General features: G+C 40.0%; 2 protein-coding genes across 14 annotated transcripts in view; one reads left to right on the top strand and one right to left on the bottom strand.

Annotated features, from left to right (window-relative positions):
* Positions 1-2,512, bottom strand: part of hspa12b (heat shock protein 12B) — an 18,170-nt gene extending 15,658 nt beyond the window's left edge. Inside the window, exons 1-3 of one of the 10 annotated variants that reach the window (XM_034218635.1) lie at positions 2,224-2,512; positions 1,721-1,877; positions 1-382 (exon numbers count right to left, since the gene is read on the bottom strand). The exon at positions 1-382 is cut by the window's left edge and continues 1,681 nt beyond it. The gene's annotated coding sequence lies outside the window, so the exon portion shown is untranslated. Of the gene's footprint in view, positions 1,878-2,223 lie in introns of all 10 variants that reach the window. The other 9 variants (XM_034218798.1, XM_034218864.1, XM_034219101.1 and 6 more) reach the window with 9 other exon arrangements.
* Positions 2,513-6,493: 3,981 nt separating this feature from the next.
* On the top strand, positions 6,494-19,407 carry paip2b (poly(A) binding protein interacting protein 2B). 4 transcript variants are annotated; one of them, XM_034218453.1, is made up of 5 exons: positions 6,516-6,755; positions 9,942-10,008; positions 16,301-16,467; positions 16,954-17,133; positions 17,412-19,407. In XM_034218453.1, the coding sequence occupies exons 3-5, from the start codon at positions 16,312-16,314 to the stop codon at positions 17,466-17,468; spliced, it is 393 nt and encodes a 130-aa protein (XP_034074344.1). In that variant the 5' UTR covers positions 6,516-6,755; positions 9,942-10,008; positions 16,301-16,311; the 3' UTR covers positions 17,469-19,407. The 4 variants fall into 4 exon arrangements, with proteins under 4 accessions (XP_034074316.1, XP_034074344.1, XP_034074173.1 ...); XM_034218367.1 differs by lacking the exon at positions 6,516-6,755 and adding an exon at positions 9,412-9,574; XM_034218425.1 differs by lacking the exon at positions 9,942-10,008 and having other exon boundaries at positions 6,494-6,755.
* The last annotated feature ends 373 nt before the right edge of the window (positions 19,408-19,780 follow it).

The following is a 19,780-nucleotide window of genomic DNA, read 5'->3' as shown; positions in this document are numbered from 1 at the left end:
TGTTTAATCAATTTCGTTCGATCCTTCGCCCACATTCATTTGCTACAATTCATTTTTTAATGACTGCAATTAGCAATTGGTTGGCAGCATTTCAAATGTTAGCTTTTACAAAATGTGGGAATTGTGCATGACACTCTTATTCTAATCTGTATTAGACCTGCTTGAAACCACCATGGGGGCCGCAGTCAAGCTTCTCCATCACTTCAGTGACTCTAAATCATGAAACAGGTCCTTTGTTGTGGTCAATGCAGCCTCACTCTTCTCCTTGGAGGTCCAGGCGCAGGAAGCCCAACGCAGGAAGTGATGGAGTCAGTTGACAGGAAGGAACCCCTGCCGGCGTTCCTCTCATGAATTCCATATTATCTCTGGGACCCTGGAAGTCCTAGAGCGAGGAAAGCACACCCATAAGACACACACACACACACACACACACACACACACACACACACACACACACACACACACACACACACACACACACACACACACACACACACACACACACACAGATACTGTTCTTCCTCCAGCTGCTCTAAATAGACCCCAATCTCCAGCACAGCACCAAGGAGAACCTGTCACTTCCCCTCAAGATAGCAAGCACGGAAGTCACATGATCTAAAGGCAGTTTAGTTGTTTATGTCATGGTGATAGCAACATGGTGACAACAAACATTTATGCAACTGCGTGTTAAAGAATTAGTTTGACATTTTGGGTAATACATTTTTCCTGTAGGCTTGCTAGGGTTAGATGCTAATATTGGTACACCAAGCTAAAGGCCACAGCCAGCTACCAGCTCATTTAACTTGGCACATACAAATCCACTTACCAGCAACAAAAACAGACTATAACGTTTGTGCTAAGCTAACCTGACGCTTGTGGTAGCCTCATATTTAGCCTTTGTGAGATTTTGAGTGATAAAAATGCCTGTGAAACAAATCGTCTTTCTCAGGTAATGCACTGTTTTCAAAGCAAACACAAGGGGTCGGTCCAGTGAAAAACACACCGGGAAATCATTAGAGCGGGAGATGAAATATCTGCACGAGACTCTTTGTTTTCCAAATGTGAAGCAGGAATATATTTCCATGTTCACCAAAGCCTTGTTAAAATGGAACATACTGTAGGCCTGTTGCTTATTGGAGCCCCTCAGTGATGAGTGTTACCAGGTCCTCGAACTGTAAGCACATGTGTTACGGCCACAGCCTCAACTCCGCCGTAGTGGCTTGTGCTGAGACCCGTAACATGAAAAATACACGAAACAACCAGTACTTGGTAACCAACATTTATTATTAATGAGCCGTTTTTTTACACAAGCCAAAGGGGAAATAAAAAAGGTCTGGAGGACAGGCCAAAAGGAACAAAAAGACGGAGGGAACCCGAGCCAGCCACACCAGGGGCCGTAGGACCCAGAGCTCCCCCCTAACCAAAAGTCAAATATAAGCCCTATGGGAAACAAAATAAAGCCGCGAAAACTGGACTACCAGGTCCTCCAGGCTAAACATAAACACATCTACAGAATATAGCCTATAGCTCAACCCCCACTAAATGGCAAAGGGGTATTCTGAGGAGAGTGTCCCCCGGCGTTAGGAAAGGCGAGACATCCTTCTCTGAGTGGTATTGGGAACACCTGGGCAGAGGCGGAGCCAGGGGGCAGACCAGGTGCAGGAAGGGAGCACGTAACAGGAAAATTACTTTTTGCAGAAATAATAAAGCTATATTGTACCTTAGTGTGCTTGCTAACAGGATACTTCCTGCTTGTGTTCAAGCTTTGGGTGTCGTATGCTTCAGCGAGTGTATGCATGCATTTGTCCATGTATTGGCATCGGACAAACCCACTTACCGGTGAAGTCTGGGGTGGGGACCCAGGGCCACAGGAAAGGCTGGGGTAGAAGATACACGCACATATTAAACATGACTGACCTCTGACATCAGGTCTGGGCTATCGTGTAATAAAAAGAGAGGCAGCGCAAAGCGGAGAGAGAGGCACAGGAAGGGAATGTATGATTTATAATTCAATAGCAAATTATAGAAGGGGAGAGAGAAAAGAGGGAGGGGACGTCATGTTATAGCAGAGTGGAGAATGAAAAACAACCAATAGTGTGAGAACAGTTGGTACGTGTAAATGCAATATATTGCTGTGTTCTCCTGTGACAGTATGAAGGTCTAGGCAGTGTGTTAAAAGAATAATTTACCCCCAAAGTTATAATTTCTATGTTAGCTACTAACCTTGTGTAACCTTGACTTCTTGCAAACATGTTGTTCTTCCTCCACCACCTAAAAAAGAAAAAATAAGTGGTATAAGTACAGAGTACAGTCACTTGTTTTTCAATGAGTATTCAGCACTTAACTCTGGAGCTGTGATATTTACCTGCCTTGTCAAATCAAATCAAATCAAGTTTTATTTATATAGCACATTTATAAACGATTTTTTTTTTCCGAGCCAAAGTGCTGTACATATAATAAAAATAGCCTACAGTAGAGACACTTTACAGCTAATACAACAGCACAGATTGTTCAGAATATCAGTATGAGAAAAACGACACCCTATCCTTAGACCCTCACATCGTACAAGGAACAACTTCCAGAGAAAACCCACAGTTTAAGGGGAAAATGGGAGAAACCTCAGGGAGAGCAACAGAGGAGGGATCCCTCTCCCAGGACGGACAGACGTGCAATAGATGCCGTGTGTAAATCGAAGAGATAATACATTTTACAGCATATAGACAGAATGTTAGGAAATGCATGTGTCTGTAATAAGAAGATGAATCCACGAGGATGTTAGCTACAATCCTGTGGAAGCCATCAGGGAAGCAGCATGACGAGACCCAAGGCAGGACCGCAGAGACAGGTTCAGCCACGACCCGAAGTCCACGACTTAATCCAGAACTCAGGATGGAGGATCCAAGACACAGGACTACAGCAAGAGGATCAGCCTCGACTCCGGATCCCGGCGTAGATATAGATACAAAACAAGAAAAAAGATTTGGCTGGGTTAATCGGTACAAGAGAATACACAGACACAGACAGAGAGGGAAAAGGTCATTGGATAAAAGTTATTCTTGATAACCCTCTAGAAAGATCTCATGAACTTCCCCACTCAATCTATCAAGACCCGAGCAGTTCTATTAGATATAGGATAAGAAACAGAGATAGGGAGCACAACAACCTATCTCTTCGTCAGATGCACTCCCCGCTTATCTAAGCGACTCTGTACCCCGTTACCCTCTACAAGGCCATAGACCAGCAGAGGGAAAATGGGGGGTGGGTAAGGGTTTTTAAGAATAAACCGCAAGGGTCTAAAGGGAAAAAATATGAAATATAAGGTACTATATTTTAAGTAATCCTATCTACTATTCCTATATTCGAATAATGTATAAACTATTTTAAAAATACTTTATGAAATCCTATGTTATGTTATAAATATTAAAATAAAGAACTAAATGAATAAATAAATAACTAAATAAATAAATAAATAAATAAATGAATGAATAAATAAATAATTAAACAAAAGCCAGAGAGAAAAAGTGAGTTTTAAGTGTTGATTTAAAAACCCCCAGGGTCTGGGCCGACCTCACATGGAGGGGCAAAGTATTCCAGAGCCTAGGGCCAGCCGCTGCGAAAGCTCGATGCCCTCGGGTTTTAAGCCTGGTCTTAGGCACTATCAACAACAGCTGATCACCCGACCTTAAGGCTCTGCATGGGGTGTAGCGATGGAGGAGTTCGGCTATATAGGCAGGAGCCAGCCCATTTAGGGCTTTAAAAACAAATAAAAGGAGTTTAAAATCTATTCTGAACCGAACTGGAAGCCAGTGCAATGAAGCCAGAATTGGGGTGATATGGTCATGTTTTTTATGGCCAGTGAGAAGACGTGCAGCTGCGTTCTGAACTAGCTGGAGGCGTTTAATTCAGGCCTGGTCCATACCCACATACAGAGTGTTGCAGTAATCCAGTCTCGAGGTAACAAAGGCATTAATAACCCTTTCTAGGTCTTTAAAAGATAAAAACGACTTGGTCTTAGCCAATAGTCGTATTTTGAAAAAGCAGGTCTTGACTACGGTGCTAACCTGCTTATCAAATTTAAAGGCGTTGTTGAAGGTCACTCCAAGGTTCATAACAGAGGGGAGGATATTTTTATTGAGGGAGCCCAGAATATCAACCGGGGAGACTGTTGGTTGGGGTCCAAAAAAAATGACCTCGGTCTTGCTCTCATTGAGGGTGAGCAAGTTTTGGCTCAGCCAGGATTTAATCTCTATTAAGCAGTCCTTTAACTGCTGTAGTGAGTTGGCATTTTGATTGAGAAGCAGATAAATCTGTACATCATCAGCATCGTTAAAATATAAAACAATGTGCATAAAAATAGACCTGAATTTGGTGAGCTGTCCTTAAGCCGCTTCAGAAAAGATCCCCAAATGTCGCATGACAGAGTCCCTCTTTTAGATTGGTCCCACTTTTATGGAGTACTTTATTTAGTAGCTACTAATTTCAACAAGTATTATTGGTAATGGTGGTGCAGTATTTCTCATGTACATAGGGGTACATATTTGTGCTCCACATTGACAGCATATTGCCCAACAGCCACACTGTGTGTTACAGTCGCCCTCCACTGTGATTTCAGGGTAATGCACCCTCCTATTTACCACTCAATCTCCTCTCCTTTAGCTTTCAAGAGAACAGCTGCTCCAGGTGAATGTTGTAGTGTTGTTCATTCCACCTGCGTCGTTATTAAGGACAGAGGCTGAATGAGGATTTAGAAAACAATAGCGCGTCATGGATTATTTGAATCCGTGTGGCAGTTCAGGCTTAGAAAAGGAGTGTTAACGTGCCAGAACCCAGAACTAAATGAGCAATTTAATACTGTTTTCACTAAACTACGAAGGTTATATCAAACAAAGAGTGAGGAAGACACACCACTGTCGTCCTCTTGTTTATGCCAAACAGTGGTTCTGATGAATAGCTGTCAATACTAAAAACATTGTCGGATCTCTAAACCTGCATGATGGAAAAAGGAGAAACTCATAATTTTGATTTATCTAAAAAAAGAGGCTGTAAAAGGCTCTGATAGAAACAAGGTGTCAGCTTCGAATCAAACCAACAGATGATACTTTTACCTTTTTGTAGGACATGCCACTGCCAATTTTACTGTCAAAACACATAGAGAAAAATGTCTCTGTTGCTGTAATTAATAGGAGGGCACTTCAATGTTTGGAAATTAGTTCATCAAAATCCTCCAGGGCAACAAGATTCTACATTGAAGCACTGGTTTATTGCACTTTTCCATTTGTCATAAACATCATTGAAACTTTCATATTTATATTGATAATAGACAGAATATTAGAAAATAAATGTCAGCATTAGTTTAGAAATACATACATTATTTATCTATAAGCATACAACACCTTTTTTACTGTAACTTAAGGTTCACTTTACACATGATTAGCAACAGGCATATGCTTTAAAGGCTACTTTTGACTCGTGACAGTCAGCAATCAATTATCAAATAACCACAATACTGTGTTTGTGTGGAAGTTTCCGATGAAACAACTCATTGCCATCAGGGTATTTAAAGAACATCAAGAAAAAGTAGTGCACGAAATTATGCTAAATCTTATGACTTTGTTCCTTTTAAAGCCATTCAAAAAGATGGCTTGAGGTTCCTTTGAGAGGTCGTGGATAACTAGTTTTATCTATTAATAAATAATAAATATTCACTGTATGATCGGTAAGATTTTGATCACAATCAAACCTGGATATCCCACCTTTATAATTTTAATTTGCAAGTGTGGACTAGATTTAGCATCACCATTTTACTTATTGTCCGACCTAATTTCAATTATCTGCCTTGTTAGGGAATGTACTAATGTACCACTGTATGGAAAGTGTCATGTTTATACTGTATAAAGTTGCCTTGCCTTGAATGCAATGTTTCCTAAGTGATATAAAAAAATGTAATATCACAATATAAAAACAAGTATCCTATAATGATTTTTTTAAAAAGAACTTTGTGCAAAACAGATTTAAGAATAAATAATGGAACAAATTAACTTCCTTTGTTCATACTAAAGAGCTGTTGAGAAGAAGAACACAAAGAGAAATATGAATGGCCTACTAAATGGGTATTTCTTAAAGAACATGAGACTATATGTGACGGTAATAGATAATGTGACACACATCGTGGATTTCCTCTCCTCCTGAAAAGCATGTGCACGCCTCTGCTCACACTCACACATTACATTCTTTATCTTCTGTTGACAACTTTTCGCTTTTTCAGCTTTAAAAATATTAAAACTACAGTGTGGTGTTTTTAAGAAATTGTAGACCTAGTGAACAGCCACGTTGTCAAATATTACCGGGGTTCATTGATTACAAAAAAAAAGGCAGCGAGGCAAATGGGTTATATTTTGTTTACTTACGTAAAATGTGGTGGGTGGGGCGTATGGTCATCTGGACGAATAGCATAATTAGGAAGCGTTGACTGACGTAGATTTCAACCAATGATTGAGCTATACAGCTGGACAAACGCGACCCACGACACAGCGTTTTTCCCCCTCGACGTTTCGGCAGAGAAACAGTGGATTTCTCCGGGTTTTCTTAGACAAAACCGCTAAGAAACTGACAAAGGAGACACGTGTTTATTTTGTAAATTGGAGATTAATAGAATAATTGGTTTACTGTGTGGTTTTCCTGTGACGCCCGGGACCGGAAAGACGTTTTCCCCCGACAGCTGGTTTGCAGATTCCCCCTGTGAGCACTTTAAGTTGGTGAGTCTGTTGTTATTGCTGGAGTGAAGGGGGATGCTAGCTGTTTGCTACCAAAAAGAAAGAAAGAAAGAGCAGCAACAAAGCGAGAAGAAAGAATCAAGAAACGCTAGCCGTGCGAACAATGTTATTCAGAAAAGCAATTACTATGTGCAAATTCCCTTATAGAGGTCTATTTATTAATAGATTGAATCAACGTGACTGTTAACATTACTTATGGTGTTGAACCAACTAAAATATCAGCATGAGAAGAAGAGAGAACTTTTATGAGAACGATGAAAAGGAGGCAAACAAACTTAAGTTTCTTAATAAAAAAAGAACTGTATTGTAGTAGAGTATTACACGAGATCGCTGTCAAGTTAGGGAACATATGCAGTATTCAAAAGTTGCATTTATAGGCTATCTATTCTTAGATAAGTAACACAGGCTATGATAGGCTACTAGACTATACTTATACACTGATTCAGAGAACAGACTTTATCTTTAAAAGTCTGATTGTTTATCATATCTTAAATTGACCTTCAAAACAAAAGTGAACTAAGTGCTGATTATGTGTTATTTATTTGCAGAAAAGCTTTTATTTCTCAAGCCACGCAGGCATATGTGTGTCTAAAAAGTGTAGTGGTCGTGTGGCGGAGGGATGTTTGTTCACATGTTGCGTTCAAGAACCCTTTGTGAGCCCCGAGTTTCCCCTCTCAATGTTACTGTGACGTGTACGGCTGAAACGATTACATGTTGTGATGTTAGTTTGCATATGTTGCAAACATGTAACCCAAATGGAATGTTCCTTGTGGGATGTTTCAACTAAAAAGCTTTTAGAAGTGCAATATTTTATTAAATTATGGAAAAAATAGTTAAATCTATTTTCTTGTCACTTGATTTTTATTCATCAGATATCTCTACACATTTATCCTGCAACCCCTTGGGGGATCATAAGTCAGAATGGCTCCAGTTGTATATGATACGATATGTGGCTCCTCTTTCGAGAAGATAATTTAAATGTAAAGGTACGTTTGTCTGAAAAATAAAAGCAACTTAAAGATAATTTAATTGTTGGAAAATTGTGATGCATTTTCTATTCTATTTGCTGATTGACTCTAAGGTAATTCTTTTTCTGATGAATTATATCATTTGTATGGCCTTGTTAATCATATTTAGTCTACCTTCATTGACATAGACATGGTGGACAAAATATTAGAAACCTATCTCAGTTAATGACTCAATAACACAGTAAGCGCAGTCTCCGAAATGACCTTAAAATCTAATCTAAACTTCTCTCTTACAGTCTCAACAAAATCTGAACATTATAGCCTCAGCATTATAAGTGCACACACTTTGCAAAAAGTATAAACAGTCAACAATGTAAAGCCTATTCTATGTTTCCTATCAACTGTTTTATTATGTTTATTTCTGGAGAGCAGCTTCTTTATACTTCCATACTGACTGGTCGCACTTGGTTGGCCTTATATAATTAAAAGAAGTTGTTGCTTTCAGAAGCAAAGGAATCAATCAGGCTACCACAATGTCAGTCACTCAAAGCTAACGATGAACTAACGTTAATAACCACTAGGACATATGACCAGAGAATAAAGTAATGAGATCTATTTCAGGCATGCTTGATGGTGGTTATGTTGTAATATTTGTTTCCTGGCTATTTTTCAGTAAAACTGTGATTTACAGTGTTTTTCTGCTCAAAGTGCATCAGAGCTGGATTTTGTTCAATCTTGGAGGATCCATCATCTAATCACGCAGCGTTAGCCCCTGGGGGGAATAGGAAGGGAACAACTGTGGTGGAATATAACCAGATGTTATGATGGAGCTGCTTGCATATCCGGGACACGTCTGTTTCTGTGCATCACTGCAAATATTTGAACACACATCAATTCATTCTGATGACCCTTTTGGTCAGTTTGTTATTCATTTGCTCTCCACATGCATGCTATGTACATATTTTTGAGTTTCCCTTTAGATCATGTAACGCCACATGTTTGCAATATCACACATATAACTATCAGACTGATTTCAAGCAAATTACCAATCTTTTTATACTTAGTTTATAGAAGAAAAGCTTCAACAAGCAATTTTGGTAGTTTTTAATTACAGTTTGATTGAACTATTGATCCTTTAATTTATGGTTTTAAGCCATTTATTAATAAGAAACTAAAATGTATGTTTTTCCAGCCCTGCTTATGTGATTTTCCTGTTTTATATCTGTGTAGACTAAAACTCTTTTTGGTTAGGATTCTTAGCTAGATTATTCGATTATAACAGATCAAACACTGCATTTATTTGTATATGTTCCTTAATTTGTCTCACAAAACTACTGATGGGAATGTCTTCCTTTTGTAAACGTAAAACCAATGTACACTTTAATATTAACAATACAACCATGTTACATTAAGAAACGTAAATTAAAAATAATAATACATGTCTTAAGCTCCGATCTCCTCTCTCTGTGTATTTAAAAGGATAATTAAGCACCTACCTTTTTAATTTAGGCTATAATTTGGAGTAATGTTATAGCCTTAGTTTTTAAGTTTGTTTCATTTGTGATAGGTAAAGATGGCTACAATATTTTCCGCTTGGTTTCATGTGAAGTTAACTTAGAAATCCCACTTTCCTGAAAGAACACGAATGCAGCCCCCAACCCACGTGACCGCCCCAGCTTTCTAACGCTAGCAAGGTGGCTAACAGGATTTAGCTACGTTGCATCGCAGCACAGAGTAATCCCCACCGGAGGAACGACGAACACGCACTCTTCGCTGTATAGTTGCTATAATAACATTGTGTAACGTCACACTTTGAAAGGAGCACGATGCCAGGTAACTTTGACTTTTAAAACATCTGTAAGCTTCGTGTTGTGTGTGTTGTAATCCCCGCACGGAGCTTGTTTTGTTGACCTGCTTCAGTGATGCTGCCATGCTGTAGCAGCGTGCTAGCTCATAGCGAAGCTCCCACTTTGTTTGGCCTCAAGCATCCTCTCAGGGACGGAGTTTGACCTCGGTGAAAGTGTTGCAATAACGTATCGTATCATTATTATTCATTGCCTTGTTTCCATTTAAGCTGTTTTCAGGCTTTATCACGTTACTGTAAATACCCTGTCCCGCTTCCCTTTTGTTGTTAGTGGGATAGCTTTCACCTTAGGCCCGTGCATTGACAGCACCACTATGTACATCTATCTATCCGCAGCTACCGGGAGCTAGCCACTTAGCATTACCTCGGCTAACAGCGTCCCAGCCATTTCACAACTTTCCAGGTAGGCCCGTACACCTGGCTCAGCCTGTTAGCTGTTAGCATGCTATAAGCTACTACGACACATCCCATTACACACGGTGTGCTAAATGTTACATTACATAATCTGTTATGAGGCGGGTTATCATGGGATCTTAAAAACGCATATTATGAACAGTTTATTTAATTGCATAAACTAGGGTCGAAACGATCAATAGATTAGTCGTTTCAGATCGACAGTAAAATAATTAGCAACTATTTTTATAAAAATCAGTTGGTTTTAAGCAAAAACAGTGATTCAATCGATTCTTTTATTGTATCCATCCGCTTTTCTTTTTCACATGTCTTTTTAAAACATAACATTTGACTGTATTTGTACTAGTTTTGTAACTAGGCTTTACAATTAATTTTGGTCATCGATAAATCTGCCTAGATAAAAGAAATTGTGAAAAATATCCATATCCAACTATTAATAATCTGTTTTTAGGGTGGCTACCAACAATTGTTTATAATAAATATGATTTTCTTTTAGTTTTCATGTAGACTGTACATGCAACAATAATCTTTGTGAAAATATCACAGTGACCCAGAGACCAATGTGACATTTTAACTTGCTTTTTCTTTGTCTAAAACCATCAACTCGCCAAATTGATCCCAAGATTGGTTGATCATAAACATTTGCCATTGTTGAGTGTTTTAATAGTGATATTTAGAATTTTCTCTTCCGTTTAAACCAAAAGACACCTCCAATTTTTTAAAATCAAAATACAAATCTCTTTTATTGTAATCTAATGTCAGTGCATAGTTTGTACCTGTGTCAATTAGAAAAACATGAACTGCTCGCAACAAAATGCACAAGCAACATATTTTTGCTAAATAAAACAATGCCATTTGACTCTGTACTAGTGTTTAATCGCATCACAATTTTTGTTGATATTCTGAATTATATTTATCTTTCTATTACTGCTGAGCAGCATTTTACCTTTCCATTGTGTATCCTTCACCCTCATCAAATCGGTTTAGATCACACTCTGCTCCCAGGCATGGAAGACGCTAGGACCCGCTAACTAAATATTACATGGTGACCGACACATGGTTATGCAACATGAACATGTTAAGTGCTACATGCAGTACATAATGGCACTGTGCTCTCTGTCTCCACTTTTCCTTGTTCATGCTGTTTCACACGCTGCGCAATCTTCTCCTATGTCCCCTGAGCGGAGGCTTGTTTACAGTGACTCAATTGTTGGAATTGATTTCACAAGGTGAATCACATGGTCATTATTAACCATTATGGATTCATACTTTTTTGTAGTCTCTATAATAGGGCTGCACCCCATTTTTCTTATTCCTCTGATCCTATTTTTTTTAGCAGTTTAGGCCTTTATGGTGGACTCTATAACTTGTCAGAAAATAATGATAATTGCCTTTTACGACAAACCCATGGTGATGATTCAAGTGGCTTGTTTTATTCAAATAGCAGTCTAAAACCCAATGATATTCAATTTAAAGTAGCACATTCCAAAATGTGGAAACAAAAATCACTTTGGTGTATTTACTTGCTCTATGAATTGCACAATCATGCCTGATATATCAAATTATGCTTAAAGGAAGGCTCCAGTCATTAGATAGTTAATCAAAACTTCAGTATTTAGTGAAACATTATGTTTAAACCATACCCTGAAGAAATCAGCGATATTCCCCGGTAAATAATGATTTTATAGCTCTTTTTTATCAAAACCTGTGTATTCCGTCAGGCAGCTGCCATTTTCAGTAGTCACATCCGAAAAACTAGGTCGTGACGTCATCTATGCGTTCACTTTGTAAACACATGAACAGCTCATTGGACGAAAACATGGCGGAGTATTTGAGTTCGGACTCGTCAGCCGAGGAAGAAGTTTAGAAAATAAAGTCCAGGCGGACTTACTTTGAATTATCACTATAGGTATTCATTCCATCCAAATACAACTGTAAAAAAAAATCAAAAACATACTCTGTTATCCTCTTAGGCCCCACGGTTCCGGGGCCAAAATCACGTAATTTGCAGGAAACAACGTCTAAGGAACCTTACTATTTTTAATAAACTATGAATATTTTATATCCATATAAAGGGAAAAAAAACTAATTTAACTGATCTTTTTCATTTTTTTCTTCAAAAGAAACACACAATGCTAACAGTGAGCCTCTGAATTAGCCCGAGCGAAAAATGCTAACCTATTACTGCACCGAAAATCACTCCTAGCTCCCTTATTACTTATCCTAGCTGCACATCCAACACATCGTTTATGATCGTAAAGACACAGAATCTAACGGTGCTCACCTCAACACTGAAAGATACAAACTCGATGTAGTTAATCCATAGGTTAATATCCAATGTGGCTGTGTCCCCTTTGAAATAATCTATAAGCAATAAAACTGCAATTCCGTTATCTGCTGTCCGCTCCGTGCGCTCTGGGTCCTGAAATTCCTGCTTCCTTACGTAGTAAACAATAAGTAAAGTCTGCAGCGTAATGTGCTTAAGTAATGGTTGATTAATAAATCCGATTTTATGTTTCATCATACTTTCAGAGTAGTCGTCCGGAAACTTGAAATGTTCGCTGCATACATGCGCCTGTGGATCTTTCGGTTCGGGCCGAGCACATTTCGCTAGCCCTTGCCTCCGAACGTACTTCCTACGCTTACCCGTTGGCAACAGATGGAACCGAGCATTCCGTGGATTGTTCCTATCCGAATTGTGGCAATGTTTGGAGATACAATGAGGCATATTTCAATAGAATTGTGAGAGTAACTAGAGTAAACAACATGAACAAAGCACATACGTCAATTTGTCCTCGACACCAAACGCATAGTTCACGTCACTTCCGGTAAAATAAGTCATGTGACGAGTCAAAATGGCGCCGCCCACAGGGTTGATGTTATTTCGGTAATCAATCAGCTTAAAATCACTGATAACGTCATCGGATAAAAAAAAGAAAGACTGGCAGAGACTGGTCTGTTTTATCGGATGATAATTATTTAAAAATGCGTGTCATGAGGATTGCCTCCCTTTAAGTGCAACACATCCGAAGTGAATTTTTTTAAACTCTCCGTTTAACTTTGGCGATTTACATCTTTGTTGTTCCATAACACTTTATAGACTGCAGTTAAAGGGAGTTTGAACACACTGGCAGTTTGGCACACATGCAGGCTTCAAACACGTCCAACATGCTGGCGCCTTGCTTACCTAGTGCAGAATAAAATGTAGGCTTGTCGTATTATTTTACAAAATGCTCTTTCTTACCATCTCACTCTCCTTGCCTCACTTATTATTTGCCTTGGTAGCATGTGAATCCATTCACTGCATTAATAGACTGGTTTATCCACAGACAGACAAACACAGACAGCTCTGAGCCTGGCAGGCAGACTCTCCTCTTAGTCTACTAACCTACTTAGATTATACACGTTTATTTAAACTCTTCTGATGGACGATTGTACGTAACTGTGTGGCGTTAGAGGCAGCTGGAATAGGTGTATATGTAACCTGTATTTGGATATCTTGTGTGTTAAGCTGCTGGGAGTCAAACATTGCTATCATGTGTCTGCATCAGGCCGACCCTGGGGCTGCGTTTGCGCGAAGCCTTGTTGAGATCACCCCCCCCCCCCAATGCTGGGCTGCAGTTGAGTCATGACAAGTCTGTTGGAGCTGGCTGGCAGTCTGAAGATTATGTCATTAAAAGTGGGAATTTCTTATCAGAGCAGGAAAAGAAGGGATGCCCATATTATGTTTAATCATCTATTTTACCATATCAAAGTAGTGTAAAGAGTCGACTTCAGTTTTGACCTGTCCGGTGTGGCAAACCAGTTGGATTTAATGCTAACTGACTGAACCAGCATATAGCATTCTGACACGTTTGGAAAAAATAAAGTAATTAACCTTTGTTGATGGTGTAACTTAATATGACAACATGATTCACATAATATAGTTTGTCTGACAGCTGTTGCTGGCATCATGAAGGTCATCATAATTTTAGCCAAGATGGGAATGGGGAGATGCAGACAGCATGGCACTTTGTGTTTCAGAACAAGAAAGTTTGTGGGGTTTTTTTGCGGCGGTAGAAATGCCTTGAGCATCGAGTGATGATGGCTCATTGACAGACGGCGATGTATGAGCAAGGGGGTCAAAATTTAAGTGTAAAATAGTCTGTTCCAATTGTATGCATACTTTAGGCAGCTGCAGTATTTAATTACAGTAAAACTAATAAGTATTCCATAAGAGAGCGAAAGATGTAAAGAATGCGTACAGAAAATCAGTTAATGACACATGCAACACATTTACTTTCCTAACCCATCAAGCTACGACAAAAGCACACATTTAATGCCAGTTTCATGAAAGACAGCGAAAGATCTGAACTAAAAATAATTCCAATTTGTATTCTTCTTGAATGAAGTGCTTTGCTAATAAATCTCCAGCTAAAAGCTAAAGGACAGATGTCCTTTCGCAACACCTGCAGCCTCTGCATTTACTAGTCTTACTAACACTTATCTTACTTTCCACTGTCGTGTTTACATATCTTGGTTTTGCTGCCCATGACTTAGATTGTAATCACTAAAGCATTAACTGTCAATTGAAACGAGGAAGTTAACTAGTATATTCTCTTTATATTTGCGTAATCCAAATGGTTTTAGCTCTCTGGGTGTTTGTTTGCCTGGAAATGTCAGTGAACTCAAGAGTTTGTATTTTCCTTGCTAATAATGCACTCTGGCCTTTTTCACAGAAGCACTTCAATTCACCAACATGAAAACTGATAAGAGTCTTAAAAGACCAAACATTTCATTAAGCCGTCATTAATTTATATTTGGATGACATTTTAAGTTACCACAAAGAAGTTTCAGAGACGAGGATCAGTCCCAGACGGTGTTGCATATTTCACTCAGTCTCTTTTTCACATCCCTAGATATGGAAAATTGTTCTTTGGCAGTTTTTTGTTGGTTATGAGCAGCAAGACTCAGACTATTACCCGTGGGAGCAGTTCTTCCGCTGTAGCTAAAGATGTGTTTGAGATGCTGCACATTTGTCCAATTTGGATCCTGGGCCTTTCAGCTGGGATAATGTTAATTTAACAGCCAATCGAGCCACAGCAGCCACACAAGGACGATAACAGAAACGCACCGAAATCGTTGTCAAAAAAGTATTCCGTCCATACGCAATAGGCACCAGAAACGTGTCCGTCCACACGAGACCGCTCAAACTGCTGGAGACACTGTAGTACATATGCCGGGCCTGTAAGTGGCGCTGTACTTCTGCCACAAAATACACCAAAAGCAGCGAAGAAAACTTCTCGCACATGCATGGTTGCCCTTCTGTTTATTCTCCACGCTGGATTTAGCAGCAGAGGTGGGGTTTCGCCGGTCAACATGTCCGTTAAAGTTGAAATGTTCCTGACAAAATTAGAAAAGTGCCGGTCAAAGGTCTTGTTTGTTATTTATTGAGCTTTAAAACAAATGAATAACGACTATATAAGAATAAAACACGGAGGACGGAGCCTCTCTTTTCCTCCCCCTCTCCTGACAGCCCGTCAGTATCCGTGGTCTCATGCAGCTGCTGATCCAGTAATGAGTGACCCAACAGTAAAAATAAACATATTTATAACTAGTTTAGGTAGTTTGAGAGGTCATTAAAATAGCTAAGGGTGATGATCTAACTTGAAGTGTGTGTTTTGTTCTGCTCATCGCTCCATCACAGCGGGCAGAGCTGCAGGTTATCATGCAGGGCTGCGTGTCTCCTCTCCTGTCCGATTAGACTTCACTCGCATTTATGTCCATATCGATCAAATCTAGCTAGAAGCTCCTGCTGGGTGCACTCACTTTCCTGCGAGATACCGGGACCTGGCTCGAAACACCGGGGCTATTGCGTCATCGTTATCAGGAAAGGATTGTATCGGGCGTAATCACGGAGCCCTTTGGCCCCCCAGAGCGTTTCGTCTGCAGATCTACCCACCTTGGGACCCGTTTTCGTTTTCTGCGTTTCCATGTCGGCCTCGTGTGGCCGAACCGTCTATCTGATAGAGAACTGTAGCAGATACGACCCGTATCGTATTCGTGTGGCTGCAGCCTAAGACTCGGCTGGGGGCTAATGAACGAGTCAAAGTGATCTGCCGTTCTAAGAATGAAGCAAAAAGATGTTTGCGGGGTGTTTTAGTTGGTTTGAGCATATTTTTTTACATATACTTTACATTATGAAGTTTTTGAGAAGATTTACCCTTAAAGTTTGTATTTTTATTTTAACGTCTTGACCAGTGCTGTAACACACTTTTTTTTGTACCTGTGTTGTCGTGCAGAGCCGGCAGAGATGAGCGGTCCAGAGGTGGCCAAGACACCGGGAGGCGGAGCTCCAGGGAAGGAGGGAAAGGAGCCGGTGGCCAATGGGCACGCAGGAGAGGGCAGCGACGCCAATCCCTTCGCTGAGTACATGTGGATGGAGAACGAAGAAGAGTATAACAGACAGGTGAGTGCTCATACCATGGACAATTCCTAATATTCCAACCGATTTTTAAGTTTGGATTGAGGTCCTTTCGTAGTTTCATTCCACTCCTATTTCTTATTTTTACTTGGCGTCTGCCCTTTCTGTTTTTCCAAAACACATAGATTTCTCGAAATGACCTCTCCACTTTCCCTCTGCTTCTTATTGCTGTTCGGCCCCTTCCTACTGCGTCTTACCCAACTCAGCCCCCCCTTCCTTCCTCCTGTCTCTTCACTCACTGAGGCCATCCTGTATAAATACATGCTTATGCCTCCCACCCTCTCCTTCTCTTTCTGTATCTCATCCTTTTCTCTTGCTCGCCTGGATGAATCAAGTGCCATTACATTACCGACAAGATTCCTCTTTAGGGGACCTTTTACCCACATATCATGCAAATGATCTCTCCTATATTCCTCCCCTTGCTCTTTTGCCCACCAATGTCAACACTCATCGTTCTATTTCCCCCCCCAGGTGGAAGAGGAGCTCTTGGAGCAGGAGTTCTTGGAACGCTGCTTCCAGGAAATGCTGGAAGAGGAGGACCAGGATTGGTTCATCCCTTCACGTGACCTCAACAACCAGGGGGTGGGGCAGCTGCAGCAGCAGCTCAACGGGCTGTCCGTCAACGATCACCACAACCTGGAGGAAGTGGCGGTGAGTCAAAGGAGCATTTAATTACACATAAAGAGAAATACAATTGTCTGTATTCAGCATCTCAATTATGCAGATTTCACTTTTATATCTTATTAAAGTAAATATCTCTGGGGTTCAGGTTTAAAAAGAATCGTTTTTTTTAAAAAAAATGTATGGGACAGATTTTTTATTTTTTACCTCTCCTACACCAACTGCTTATTCTAGAAAATTAATGGTTAAAGAATACATTCAAGTGAAAAGAAAGATTTTCTTACTCTCGTTTGTGTTTTTGTCTGCAGAGGAAGAGCATGTTGAATCCCGAGGCGAAGGAGTTTGTCCCGGGGAAGAAATACTAGGAGTCCCCCTCACCCCCATGGAGCCTCCACGCGCACGCACACACACCAGTTCTCACATATTCTCAGAGACTCTGGCGGTCACGGCCGCACACACACTGATTCACACCCACACAACACACACACACACACTCCTACACGCTTGAAGTCAATGTTGCGCTGACAGGCCCAGTTGGGGGTGGGGGGATTTATTTTTCTTTTCTTTTTGTTTCTTTAATCTTTTTATTTCCTGTTTGTTTCTTGTAAACTGAGGGACATTGGGAACGGGGTGGGGGAGGGGTGTAATACCAGCACCGCCCTTACTGCGGGCGCTAGCTCATCATCGCATTTCAGATGGCACTGTTGATGTTTACAGAGTATGCAGATCTCATCGATGTCCCCTTGGAACTGAGGCAGCTACCAAGGAGTGAAACCAGGACAAAGCGTCAATCCAAAAACACCTAATAATAATAAACTTGGAGAAATTGCTTCACTTAAGTGTTAATTTGTGTGCTGTCAGATTTGAGAAACATCGTCTGTAGATCAAAGGTCTCCACAATAGTACAGTTTAAAGAATGACTAACATTTCAGGGGACTTGATGGGTTTCTGCAGCTGCTCTGTTGTGTCATTACGGTCAGTCACACCCGTTTGCTACTATGACGTAATAAGCTCATGGCGACGTCACAGCTCTTGTGCATCTATAAATGTGGGCTCTTCTTTGTATCTGCGGCGGCTCCGTTCCAAACTAAATACAGACCCCACCCTCCCTGCACACTTGTTCTTGAAGTGATCTGAACAGACAGGTAATCATGGATGAGAAGTTATTTTCCCAATTTATGTGGAAGTCCATGTTTATCTTTTCTCAGATGCGTGAGTTTCTCAATCATGCATCCAGTTGAGTTAAGCAAGACAAATATTATTATAGAGGCAAGGTCAGAGATTTTTGGCCCTTTAATAAAAAAAATCTCAGTTATTAGTGTTCACGGCGTCATCCTTTAGTTCAATTTAGATTTATGGGGTGTAGTGAACAACCTTGTTACAGGGGAGTATTTGGTCTGGAACACAGCCACTGCCTCTTTCTGCCGGATCATTTGGTTTGTCCAGCATCAGATCAAGTGTCCATATCCAAATCAGGTTTTCAAATAGCCTCTCCTCTTTTTTTTCTCTTCATGTTTTTGAGGATGAGGAATTTTGTGTCTACTGGGTACAGTAACCTGTGGTGTCATTCAGTCCTGTTTGCAGGAGGGAAAGTGAGGGGACAATATTGTCATGGCCAATCAGAATAAAGCAGTATGGAACATGTGGCTGGCAGTATGGCTTCCTTGCTGTTCTTCTTTGTAGGTTGACGTCTTTTGAGGAAGTTCTTTTTAACCATAAATCTTTGTTGCGGTCTGGCTTTCCTTGAAACATCGCCTGTTTAGTGCAAGTATAATCTCCCATTGAGTCGAAAAGGTAGTATTATGTGAAGATGCTTTTCAGGAAACCCAGATGTCATGTTCTAGTCTCAGCCACTTATGGTTTAAAATGCAGAGGCATTATCTTGTGACCTGAACATATATGTTCTTAATGTCACCATTCATTTGTAGTATTAACAGTGATAATGTCTGTTGTATTTAGGTGTTAAGAACACACTTGTGCACTTGTAACTTATTGAAGTATTTGAGCTCTCCTTTTACAACCATGCAGCCTAACAAGTACTCCGGTGTGTTCTTAGCAAGTGTGAAATCTGTTTAAAATGGAACTTCCTCACAGTGTTGTGGTGAATGGCGCCCTGGTGAAGCCAATAGGAATGTCCGCCAGGTGGATTGTACAACATGAAATCATTTTTGGTGATTTTGTTTAGACGCGTTTAGATGACATACGCCGTTTAAAAAAAAAGAAAAGAGGTCCAGAAGACACAGAGTAAGAATTTCAATACAAATAAAAATAATGAAAAAAGAAGAATAAAGATGTTAAAAGACAGTTGCTCTTTGTTGGTCTTTTGTCACATTTTAATGCACACTGGACGCCAATAAATAAATATGGTTTTATGCTTCTATTTTCCAAAGATTTGTGTAATTCAAATAACCTCTAATACTATCGATGTTGCTTCATTGGGAAATGCTCTTTTCATTTGGTTTACTAAATGAACAGTAGTGTAATAGTCAAGGTATATATGCTTGGTGTTATTTTGTACAATAATCTGCTTAATTGTCAGGGTATTGTTAAAATGTAGCCTTGACAAAACTATTCAATATACTTTTGTTATTGACATGAATGTTACAAACAATCTGACCACAAGGACCATTCAGTATCTGTCCTCAAGCTTTGGATCATATCACAAAAATCTTGCTGG

This window comes from Gymnodraco acuticeps, unplaced genomic scaffold (genome assembly GCF_902827175.1).
Source record: "Gymnodraco acuticeps unplaced genomic scaffold, fGymAcu1.1, whole genome shotgun sequence".
NCBI lineage: Eukaryota > Metazoa > Chordata > Actinopteri > Perciformes > Bathydraconidae > Gymnodraco > Gymnodraco acuticeps.
The sequence above is the reverse complement of the archived record's forward strand: the minus strand, read 5'-3'. Positions and strand labels throughout refer to the sequence as shown.

Excerpts from the sequence above, each read along its gene's own strand:
- paip2b (XM_034218282.1), top strand. Across the intron at positions 16,468-16,953 it reads AAGAAGAGTATAACAGACAG|GTGGAAGAGGAGCTCTTGGA; the intron begins GTGAGTGCTCAT and ends TTCCCCCCCCAG. Across the intron at positions 17,134-17,411 it reads ACAACCTGGAGGAAGTGGCG|AGGAAGAGCATGTTGAATCC; the intron begins GTGAGTCAAAGG and ends TTTTGTCTGCAG.